Source organism: Nerophis ophidion, linkage group LG07 (genome assembly GCF_033978795.1).
Source record: "Nerophis ophidion isolate RoL-2023_Sa linkage group LG07, RoL_Noph_v1.0, whole genome shotgun sequence".
NCBI classification, from domain to species: Eukaryota; Metazoa; Chordata; class Actinopteri; order Syngnathiformes; family Syngnathidae; genus Nerophis; species Nerophis ophidion.
Genome location: NC_084617.1, coordinates 70,731,789 through 70,744,022, shown reverse-complemented (window position 1 = coordinate 70,744,022; position 12,234 = coordinate 70,731,789). Strand labels below are relative to the sequence as shown.

Genomic DNA, 12,234 nt, shown 5'->3' with positions numbered 1-12,234 from the left:
TGCCAAGTAAGTTTTGTTTGATTTATGTTCTTAGTCTGTTTATGCGTTAGCTTTGTTCCTTAGCCCAAGTTGTGCCTCCGCTGTGAGCAATTTTTGTTTGTATATTTTTTTAGTTAAAATTAAATCATGTTTTTACCTAAATACCATGTCCCGAGTAGTCCGTCCGCCTTCCTGGGAGAACGACCCCGCAGCAAGCTGCAAACAATTTGCAAAAATGCTCGTCAAAGTGTCCCTGGCATTTAGAGGATCTTTGACGAGCAGTAGATCCTTAAAAACAGCAGGGCCTTCCTGTCATAAACAGGATCATTGCTGTTTTTGAGAACCATTTGAAAACATGCTCTGCAAAGTGTTCCTGTCATTTAGAGAATCTTTGACGAGCAGTAGCAGCACTATATTCCTGTTATATGCAGGATCTTTTGCTTTGTTCCTGCAGTAGATGCCTAAAAACAGCAGAACTCCCTTATTATTTTACACATATATATATATATATATATATATATATATATATATATATATATATATATATATATATATATATATATATATATATATATATATATATATATATATATATTTGACCAACAATATATGCTTAAAACAGCAGAGCACTTATGTCTTATAAAGGATCTTTGACGAACAGTGCAGGGCCTTACTGTCATATAAAGGCTCTTTGCTGTTTTTAAGAACAATTGGCAAAAATGCTCGTCAAAGTGTTCCTGGCATTTAGAGGATCTGTGACGAGCAGTAGATCCTTAAAAACAGCAGCGTCTACCTGGTATGTACAAGATGTGTTACTATGTATATGCTTAAAACAGCACAACACTCCTGTCTTATAAAAGATCTTTGACAAGCGGTCCGTTCTTGAAAACAGCAGGGCCTCTGCCATATAAAGGATATTTTCCGTTTCTAGGAACAATTTGCAATAATGTCTATCAAAGTGTTCCTGACATTTAGAGGATCTTTGACGAGCAGTAGCTCCTTAAAAACAGCAGGGCCTTCCTTTCATATACAGGATCTTTTACTATTTTTCCCCCCTGTAGATCCCTAAAAACGGCATAACTCCCCTGTCATGTAGACAATATTTCACCAGCAATATATGCTTAAAACAGCAGAACACTTTTGACAAGCAGTCGATCCTTAACACATCAGGGCTTTCCTGTCACATGAAGAGTCTTTGCTGTTTTAAGAACCTTGGCAAAAATGTGTGTCAAAGGGTTCCTGGCATGTAAAGGATATTTTCTGTTTTTAGGAACAATTTGCAAAAATGTTTGTCAAAGTATTCCTGAAATATAGAGGATCTTTGACAAGCAGTAGATCTTTAAAAACAACAGTTCCTTCCTGTTATACACAGGATCTTTCACTATGTTTCTGCGGTAGATCCTTAAAAACAGCAGAGCTCCCTTATCATATAGATATTATTTCACCAGCAATATATGCTTAAAACAGTAGAACACTCCTGTCTTACAAAGGATCTTTGATGAGCAGTCTGTCCTTAAAAACAGCATGGCCTTCCTGTCATATACAGGATCTTTGCTGTTTTTAATAACATTCAGGGGATATTTGACAAGCAGTATATATTTAAAAACAGTGGGTCCTTCCTGTTGTATACATGATCTTTTGCTATGTTCTTGCAGGAGATCCCTAAAAACAACAGAACTCCCGTGTCATATGGAAAATATTTGACCGGCTATACATGCTAAAAACAGCAGAACACACCTGTCTTATAGAGGATTTTTGATGAGCAGTCGGTCCTTAAAATGGTTCAAATATAACTTAGATATCTGGTTTCACTATGTAAAGCGCTTTGAGTAACTTGAGAAAAGCGCTATATAAATATAATTCACTTCACAAACACCCCCCCCCAATCGTGACATAAAATACTTCTTACCATTAATGCGACTTCTTGAACAGGTGCGGTACAAAACGGATGGATGGATTTAAATGCATGAGAATGTTTTGTATTTTGCACGTTATTTTTAACACCGTGATTACCAGCGAAATGATTCATAATTATCGCGTTAAGCAATGTCAGCTAAGATTTTTCCAAGAGCCAGATGCAGTCCTCAAAAGAGCCGCATCTGGCTCTAGAGCCATAGGTTCCCTACCCCTGCACTATCTGTATGTGATACGGCTTTTAAATTTTTTTTGCGGCTCCTGACAGATTTGTTTTTGTATTTTTGGTCCAATGGGGCTCTTTCAACATTTTGGGTTGCCGATCCCTGATGTAAACAAACTACGGGGAGTTCAAGGACCGCCAAAGTTAGTAGGACAAAACGGCGCTCGCCAAATACTCGATTCAGTGAAGCATCTTTAATGTAAACAGTGTGCTTTATAGCGATTAGGGAGGTTTGTGTCATGTTTGTCCTCTTACAAAAACCACATTAAAACATAAATATTTTTTCCCTTCATCTTTTTCCATTTTTCATACATTTTTGAAAAAGCTCCAGAGAGCCACCAGGGCGGCGCTAAAGAGCAGCATGCGGCTCGCCGACCCCCGATATAGGCGATATATATCACATATTTATCCAAATACATATGTGAGATGTTTGTGTATCACCTGCTGGCAGAAGCGTGTAGTATTTCCTTTCTCGGCAGACTCGGCAAACTCTGTCCACGGTTCTTTCTCCCGGGTGCAGAAAGCAAACGGCATGGCTGTGCACGGCAGAAGTCAGCAAGTCAAATGAACGTACAAAACCCAAAAGCAGTGAAGTTGTCACGTTGTGTAAAATGGTAAATAAAAACAAAATTTGCAAATCCTTTTCAACTTATATTCAATTGAATAGACTGCAAAGACAAGATACTTAACTGGAAAACTTTATTTTTTGCAAATATCACCTCATTTGGTATTTGTTGACCGCAACATGTTTAAAAAAAGGCAGGTACAGGTGGCAAAAAAGACTGAGAAAGTTGAGGAGTGCTCATCAAACACTTATTTGGAACATCCCACAGGTGAACGGGCTAATTGGGAACAGGTGGGTGCCACGATTGGGTATAAAAACATCTTCCCAAAAAATGCTCAGTCTTTCACAAGAAAGGATGGGGCGAGGGTCCCCACGTTGTCAAAAAATGCGAGAGCAAATTGTCCAACAGTTTAAGAACATTTCTCAACGAGCTATTGCAAGAGATTTCACCATCTACGGTCCGTAATATCATCAAAAGGTTCAGAGAATCTGAAAACCAACATTGAATGCCTGTGACTTTCGATCCCTCAGGTAGTGCATCAAAAAGCGACATCAGTGTGTAAAGGATATCACCACATGGGCACAGAAACACTCCAGAAAACCACTGCCAGTAATTACGGTTAGTCGCTACATCTGTAAGTGCAAGTTAAAACTCTACTATGCGAAGCCAAAGCCATTTATCAACAACACCCAGAAACGCCACTGTCTTCACTGGGCCCGAGCTCTTCTAAGATGGACCGATGCAAAGTGTAAAATTGTTCTGTGGTCTGACAAGACCACTTTTAAATTGTTTTTGGAAACTGTGGACGTCATGTCCTCCGAAACAAAGAGGAAAAGAACCATCCGGCTTGTTCTAGGCGTAAAGTTGAAAAACCAGCAACTGCGATGGTATGGGGGTGTATTAGTGCCCAAGACATGGGTAACTTACACATCTGTGAAGGCACCATTAATGCTGAAAGGTACATACAGGTTTTGGAGCAACATATGTTGTGTTATCATGGACGCCCCTGCTTATTTCAGCCAGACAATGCCAAACAATGTGTTACAACAGCGTGGCTTCGTAGTAAAAGAGTGCGGGTACTAGACTGGCCTGCCTGTAGTCCAGACCTGTCTCCCATTGAACATGCGTGGCGCATTTTGAAGTCTAAAATACCACAACGGAGACTGGAACGACTGTACATCAAGCAAGAATGGAAAATAATTACACCTGAAAAGCTTCAAAAATGTTTCTCCTCAGTTCCCAAACGTTTACTAAGAGTTGTTAAAAGGAAAGGCCATGTAACACAGTGGTAAAATTGCCCCTGTGACAACTTGTTTGCAATGTGTTGCTGCCATTAAATTCTAAGTTAATGATTATTTGCCAGAAAAAATATGTTTCTCAGTTGGAACATTAAATATCTTGTCTTTGCAGTCTATTCAGTTAAATATAAGTTGAAAAGGATTTACAAATCATTGTATTCTGTTTTTATTTACAAATGACTATGTGCCAACTTCAATCAATCAATCAATGATTATTTATATAGCCCTAAATCACAAGTGTCTCAAAGGGCTGCACAAACCACAACGACATCCTCGGTAGGGCCCACATAAGGGCAAGGAAAAACTCACCCTAGTGGGACGTCGACAATGATGACTATGAGAAACCTTGGAGAGGACCGCACATGTGGGCAACCCCCCCTCGATCGGATCCAACATGATATTGTGAAAGTCCAATCCATAGTGGATTAAGCTTGTTAACAAGTCTTAACAAGCTGCTCCGCTTCGTTCTGCCTGTTTCTATCAGTATGTCTCTGCAACACCCAGCTTTGTCCCACCCACACAACAATCTAATTGGTTACACGCAGAGCGGTAACAGCCAATGAGCAGTGCGTATTCAGAGCGCATGGAGTCAGTGCTCCGGCGTCGAGATGAACAGCTAGGTGTTTAGGAGGTAAGCATCAGGCGGCGGACTCTCCCCAAATGATAATAAACACCTCCCAGTCAACTACTAGTAACATCACTATGAGCCTGTTGACCTTCTAGAAACATAAACGGCAGCTCAGCTCGCTCGCAGTCCTTGAGGTGAAGGCTAATTAGCTTTTAGCGTAACGTTAGCTATTTTGTGGTGTGTGTGTTTGTGTGTTACGGACCGCAAAGCTCTGTCCGTCTGTTATTTCATTTGACCTTTTTCTGTGTTGATTGAGCTGTGTTGAAGCAGCAAAACAGGACATAATGTTAAATGAAGACTTTCTGTCTGTGATAGTGTATATGATAATGTGAGTGCATCATATCGCCTACATGAACTCCATGGTGTTCAGGGATGAATAGTCTGTCCCATTGCTTTGTACTATTTCTTTCAGCTATTTTTAAATTAATCATTAGTAATTTAGCAGCCTAGTTTTGAAGGCAGGGTCCCTGCTATCACATGTTGATAAAAATATAACATTTTAATAATAAAAATCAACTACTTCACCGGTTTTGGGTTTTGTACATGTTCAGTCACAAGTCGTGTTCCCACTTATTCCAGGTCTACTGGACATAATGTTAAATGAAGACTTTCTGTCTGTGATAGTGTATATAATAATGTGAGTGCATCATAACGCCTACATGAACTCCATGGTGTTCAGGGATGGTCTGTCCTATTGCTTTGTACTATTGCCTTCAGCTGTATTTACATTAATCATTAGTAATGTAGCAGCCTAGTTTTGAAGGCAGGGTCCCTGCCATCACATGTTGATAAAAATATAACATTTTAATAATAAAAATCACCTACTTCACTGGTTTTGGGTTTTGTACATGTTCGGTTCCAAGTCATGTTCCCACTTACTCCAGGTCTCCTGGACATAGTGTTAAATGAAGACTTTCTGTCTGTGATAGTGTATATAATAATGTGAGTGCATCATAATGCCTACATGAACTCCATGGTGTTCAGGGATGGTCTGTCCTATTGCTTTGTACTATTTTTTTCAGCTATATTTACATTAATCATTAGTAATGTAGCAGCCTAGTTTTGAAGGCAGGGTCCCTGCTATGACATGTTGATAAAAATATAACATTTTAATAATGAAAATCAACTTCTTCACTGGTTTCGGGTTTTGTACATGTTCAGTTCCAAGTCATGTTCCCACTTACTCCAGGTCTCCTGGACATAATGTTAAATGAAGACTTTCTGTCTGTGATAGTGTATATAATAATGTGAGTGCATCATATCGCCTACATGAACTCCATGGTGTTCAGGGATGAATAGTCTGTCCTATTGCTTTGTACTATTTCTTTCAGCTATTTTTAAATTAATCATTAGTAATGTAGCAGCCTAGTTTTGAAGGCAGGGTCCCTGCTATCACATGTTGATAAAAATATAACATTTTAATAATAAAAATCAACTACTTCACTGGTTTTGGGTTTTGTACATGTTCAGTTCCAAGTCATGTTCCCACTTACTCCAGGTCTCCCGGACATAATGTTAAATGAAGACTTTCTGTCTGTGATAGTGTATATAATAATGTGAGTGCATCATATCGCCTACATGAACTCCATGGTGTTCAGGGATGAATAGTCTGTCCTATTGCTTTGTACTATTTCTTTCAGCTATTTTTAAATTAATCATTAGTAATGTAGCAGCCTAGTTTTGAAGGCAGGGTCCCTGCTATCACATGTTGATAAAAATATAACATTTTAATAATAAAAATCAACTACTTCACTGGTTTTGGGTTTTGTACATGTTCAGTTCCAAGTCATGTTCCCACTTACTCCAGGTCTCCCGGACATAATGTTAAATGAAGACTTTCTGTCTGTGATAGTGTATATAATAATGTGAGTGCATCATAATGCCTACATGAACTCCATGGTGTTCAGGGATGAATAGTCTGTCCTATTGCTTTGTACAATTTTTTTCAGCTATATTTACATTAATCATTAGTAATGTAGCAGCCTAGTTTTGAAGGCAGGGTCCCTGCTATCACATGTTAATAAAAATTAACATTTTAATAATAAAAATCAACTACTTCACTGGTTTTGGGTTTTGTACATGTTCAGTCCCAAGTCATGTTCCCACTTATTCCAGGTCTCCTGGACATAATGTTAAATGAAGACTTTCTGTCTGTGATAGTGTATATAATAATGTGAGTGCATCATAATGCCTACATGAACTCCATGGTGTTCAGGGATGGTCTGTCCTATTGCTTTGTACTATTTTTTTCAGCTATATTTACATTAATCATTAGTAATGTAGCAGCCTAGTTTTGAAGGCAGGGTCCCTGCTATGACATGTTGATAAAAATATAACATTTTAATAATGAAAATCAACTTCTTCACTGGTTTCGGGTTTTGTACATGTTCAGTTCCAAGTCATGTTCCCACTTACTCCAGGTCTCCTGGACATAATGTTAAATGAAGACTTTCTGTCTGTGATAGTGTATATAATAATGTGAGTGCATCATATCGCCTACATGAACTCCATGGTGTTCAGGGATGAATAGTCTGTCCTATTGCTTTGTACTATTTCTTTCAGCTATTTTTAAATTAATCATTAGTAATGTAGCAGCCTAGTTTTGAAGGCAGGGTCCCTGCTATCACATGTTGATAAAAATATAACATTTTAATAATAAAAATCAACTACTTCACTGGTTTTGGGTTTTGTACATGTTCAGTTCCAAGTCATGTTCCCACTTACTCCAGGTCTCCCGGACATAATGTTAAATGAAGACTTTCTGTCTGTGATAGTGTATATAATAATGTGAGTGCATCATAATGCCTACATGAACTCCATGGTGTTCAGGGATGAATAGTCTGTCCTATTGCTTTGTACAATTTTTTTCAGCTATATTTACATTAATCATTAGTAATGTAGCAGCCTAGTTTTGAAGGCAGGGTCCCTGCTATCACATGTTAATAAAAATTAACATTTTAATAATAAAAATCAACTACTTCACTGGTTTTGGGTTTTGTACATGTTCAGTCCCAAGTCATGTTCCCACTTATTCCAGGTCTCCTGGACATAATGTTAAATGAAGACTTTCTGTCTGTGATAGTGTATATAATAATGTGAGTGCATCATAACGCCTACATGAACTCCATGGTGTTCAGGGATGAATAGTCTGTCCTATTGCTTTGTACTTTTTTTTTTCAGCTATATTTACATTAATCATTAGTAATGTAGCAGCCTAGTTTTGAAGGCAGGGTCCCTGCTATCACATGTTGATAAAAATATAACATTTTAGTAATACAAATCGACTACTTCACTGGTTTTGGGTTTTGTACATGTTCGGTTCCAAGTCATGTTCCCACTTACTCCAGGTCTCCTGGACATAATGTTAAATGAAGACTTTCTGTCTGTGATAGTGTATATAATAATGTGAGTGCATCATAATGCCTACATGAACTCCATGGTGTTCAGGGATGGTCTGTCCTATTGCTTTGTACTATTTTTTTCAGCTATATTTACATTAATCATTAGTAATGTAGCAGCCTAGTTTTGAAGGCAGGGTCCCTGATAAAAATATAACATTTTAATAATAAAAATCAACTACTTCACTGGTTTTGTACATGTTCGGTTCCAAGTGATGTTCCCACTTACTCCAGGTCTCCTGGAAGCAGACCACGTTGACTCCACACATGGCTGCAACTCGGACTATTTCCCCAACCCTGCTGTGCACGGCGTTGACCTGTAAGGAAACGACCAGCAGGAGTTTTATTTCACTCAAGTGAAAGCCCCGGGATGATTTTCTCTGACCTGGTCCATAATCGGCGAATCTGTGGGCAGAACCGTTCTGTGCTGAATGAGTCCCACTCGGATCTTTCTCGGCAACCTCAGTTGTTCATGTTCGGCTTCAAAGCCGTAGCCCTTCAGCTCAAAGTTCCACTCGCATGCATCTTCAAATGCACTTGGTGGCAGGTCCAATTTCCTGTGGGCAGAAGAGACATTCTGTAAGAAAAGAATGGCTATAAATTCATTTCTACCGGACGGAGTGAAGTGAATTATATTTATATAGCGCTTTTTCTCAAGCGACTCAAAGCGCTTTACATAGTGACACCCAATATCTAAGTTACATTTAAACCAGTGTGGGTGGCACTTAAAGCAGGTGGGTAAAGTGTCTTGCCCAAGGACACAACGGCAGTGACTAGGATGGCGGAAGCGGGAATCGAACCTGCAACCCTTAAGTTGCTGGCACGGCCACTCTACCAACCGAGCTAAACCGCCCCATGGCCGATGTCGCTGCAATGCATATCAACCTGAAGTATCAAATATTGAATAATATCAGCTATCGAATATTTTAGCAATCAAATAATTTACTGATTAATTAGTTTGATTAATCAATCAATCAATCATCAATCAATGTTTATTTATATAGCTCCAAATCACAAATGTCTCAAAGGACTGCACAAATCATTACGACTACAACATCCTCGGAAGAACCCACAAAAGGGCAAGGAAAACTCACACCCAGTGGGCAGGGAGAATTCACATTCGGTGGGACGCCAGCGACAATGCTGACTATGAGAAACCTTGGAGAGGACCTCAGATGTGGGCAACCCCCCCCCTCTAGGGGACCGAAAGCAATGGATGTCGAGCGGGTCTAACATGATACTGTGAAAGTTCAATCCATAGTGGCTCCAAGACAGCAGTGAGAGTCCCGTCCACAGGAAACCATCTCAAGCGGATCAGCAGCGTAGAGATGTCCCCAACCGATACAGGCGAGCGGTCCATCCTGGGTCCCGACGAGCGGTCCATCCTGGGTCTCGACTCTGGACAGTCAGTACTTCATCCATGGTAATCGGACCGGACCCCCTCCACAAGGGAGGGGGGGACATAGGAGAAAGAAAAGAAGCGGCAGATCAACTGGTCTAAAAAGGAGGTCTATTTAAAGGCTAGAGTATACAGATGAGTTTTAAGATGAGACTTAAATGCTTCTACTGAGGTAGCATCTCGAACTGTTACCGGGAGGGCATTCCAGAGTACTGGAGCCCGAACGGAAAATGCTCTATAGCCCGCAGACTTTTTTTGAGCTCTAGGAATCACTAATAAGCCGGAGTCTTTTGAACGCAGATTTCTTGCCGGGACATATGGTACAATACAATCGGCAAGATAGGCTGGAGCTAGACCGTGTAGTATTTTATACGTAAGTAGTAAAACCTTAAAGTCACATCTTAAGTGCACAGGAAGCCAGTGCAGGTGAGCCAGTACAGGCGTAATATGATCAAACTTTCTTGTTCTTGTCAAAAGTCTAGCAGCCGCATTTTGTACCAACTGTAATCTTTTAATGCTAGACATGGGGAGACCCGAAAATAATACGTTACAGTAATCGAGACGAGACGTAACAAACGCATGGATAATGATCTCAGCGTCTTTAGTGGACAGAATGGAGCGAATTTTAGCGATATTACGGAGATGAAAGAAGGCCGTTTTAGTAACGCTTTTAATGTGTGCCTCAAAGGAGAGAGTTGGGTCGAAGATAATACCCAGATTTTTTACAGAGTCACCTTGTTTTATTATTTGGTTGTCAAATGTTCAAGTTGTATTATTAAATAGAGGTCGGTGTCTAGCAGGACCGATAATCAGCATTTCCGTTTTTTTGGCATTAAGTTGCAAAAAGTTAGCGGGCATCCATTGTTTAATTTCATTAAGACACGCTTCCAACTGACTACAGTCCGGCGTGTTGGTCAGCTTTAGGGGCATGTAATCAAGTAGTCGGATAAAGCAGACTTTATAGCTGCATGTATGTCAGGGTCACCAACCTTTTTTGAAACTTGGGTACTGATTAATGCAAAGGGCTACCAGTTTGATACGCACTTAAGTAACTTGTATTTCTGTCTGTCATTCCGTCGTACATTTTTTTTAGAGAATAAATCATGAAAAAAACACTTAATTGAACGATTTAAAAGAGGAGAAAACACGGAAAAAATAAAAATTAAATTTTGAAACATAGTTTATCTTCAATTTCGACTCGTTAAAATTCAAAATTCAACCCAAAAAAAAAGAAGAGAAAAACTAGCTAATTTGAATCTTTTTGAAAAAATGTACAAATAATTCATGGAACATCATTAGTAATTTTTCCTGATTAAGATTAATTTTAGAATTTTGATGACATGTTTTAAATAGGTTAAAATCCAATCTGCACTTTGTTAGAATATATAACAAATTGGACCAAGCTATATTTCTAACAAAGACAAATCGTTATTTCTTCTACATTTTTCAGAACAAAATTTTTTAAAGAAATTCAAAAGACGTTGAAATAAGATTTAAATTTGATTCTACAGATTTTCTAGATTTGCCTGAATAATTTTTGGGGAATTTTAATCATAATAAGTTTGAAGAAATATTTCACAAATATTTTTCGTCGAAAAAACAGAAGCTAAAATGAAGAATTAAATTAAAATGTATTTATTATTCTTTACAATAAAAAAAATAAATGTACTTGAACATTCATTTAAATTGTCAGGAAAGAAGAGGAAGGAATTTAAAAGGTAAAAAGGTATATGTGTTTAAAAACATTAAAATCATTTTTAAGGTTGTATTTTTTCTCTAAAATTGTCTTTCTGAAAGTTATAAGAAGCAAAGTAAAAAAAATAAATGAATTTATTTAAACAAGTGAAGACCAAGTCTTTAAAATATTTTCTTGGATTTTCAAATTCTATTTGAGTTTTGTCTCTCTTAGAATTAAAAATGTCGAGCAAAGCGAGACCAGCTTGCTAGTAAATGAATCCAATTTAAAAAATAGAGGCAGCTCACTGGTAAGTGCTGCTATTTGAGCTATTTTTAGAACAGGCCAGCAGGCGACTCATCTGGTCCTTACGGGCTACCTGGTGCCTGCGGGCACCGTGTTGGTGACCCCTGGTGTATGTTGTCAGAATAATTGTATCCAACTTATCACAAAACTTTGTGTTTCAATGAGTTCCCGGCAATAAGACAAAAGCTGTCTTTGATCCAACCGAGAAAAGGCTTGTAAAACTCCACTGTGTAGGGTGGGAAGCGGCATGAAGGCGTCGGTTTCTTTGATGTATTGTAATCCGCAGGAAGATTTTTGTCTTCACCCGTGGAGAGGGACCTTTTCTTTGAACTGTTTTGTGATCGAGGGCAACGGCTGTTTTTAAGACCTTTTCTTTGAACTGTTTCGTAACCAAAGGCAGCGGCTGTTTACGACCCCCTTCCTTTAGAAGCATCTGTTGCCATGTAATCAGGGAAAGTCCAATTAAAAGAGGAGGCATGCAATCTTTCGTCAGAGCGTGGTGGGAGACTGTACAAGAGTACAGCCCACACGTTTCTCCTCAATTGAGATAAATTTAATTCTGTCTCTGTTTAATTCCTTGCTTCTTTGTCTGTTTAATAGACTTCTCCCCATGTCTAGCATTAAAAGATTACAGTTGCTACAAAATACGGCTGCTAGACTTTTGACAAGAACAAGAAAGTTTGATCACATTACGCCTGTACTGGCTCACCTGCACTGGCTTCCTGTGCACTTAAGATGTGACTTTAAGGTTTTACTACTTACGTATAAAATACTACACGGTCTAGCTCCATCCTATCTTGCCGATTGTATTGTACCATATGTCCCGGCAAGAAATCTGCGTTCAAAAG

General features: G+C 38.8%; 1 protein-coding gene across 1 annotated transcript in view; it reads right to left on the bottom strand.

Moving 5' to 3' along the window:
• The window catches only part of upb1 (ureidopropionase, beta), a 32,719-nt gene that overhangs the window by 18,831 nt on the left and 1,654 nt on the right, over window positions 1-12,234 (bottom strand). The window contains exons 2-4 of the mRNA XM_061907037.1: window positions 8,392-8,563; window positions 8,236-8,323; window positions 2,558-2,652 (exon numbers count right to left, since the gene is read on the bottom strand). Coding sequence (XP_061763021.1) covers window positions 2,558-2,652; window positions 8,236-8,323; window positions 8,392-8,563 — 355 coding nt within the window. The remainder of the gene's footprint in view (window positions 1-2,557; window positions 2,653-8,235; window positions 8,324-8,391; window positions 8,564-12,234) is intronic.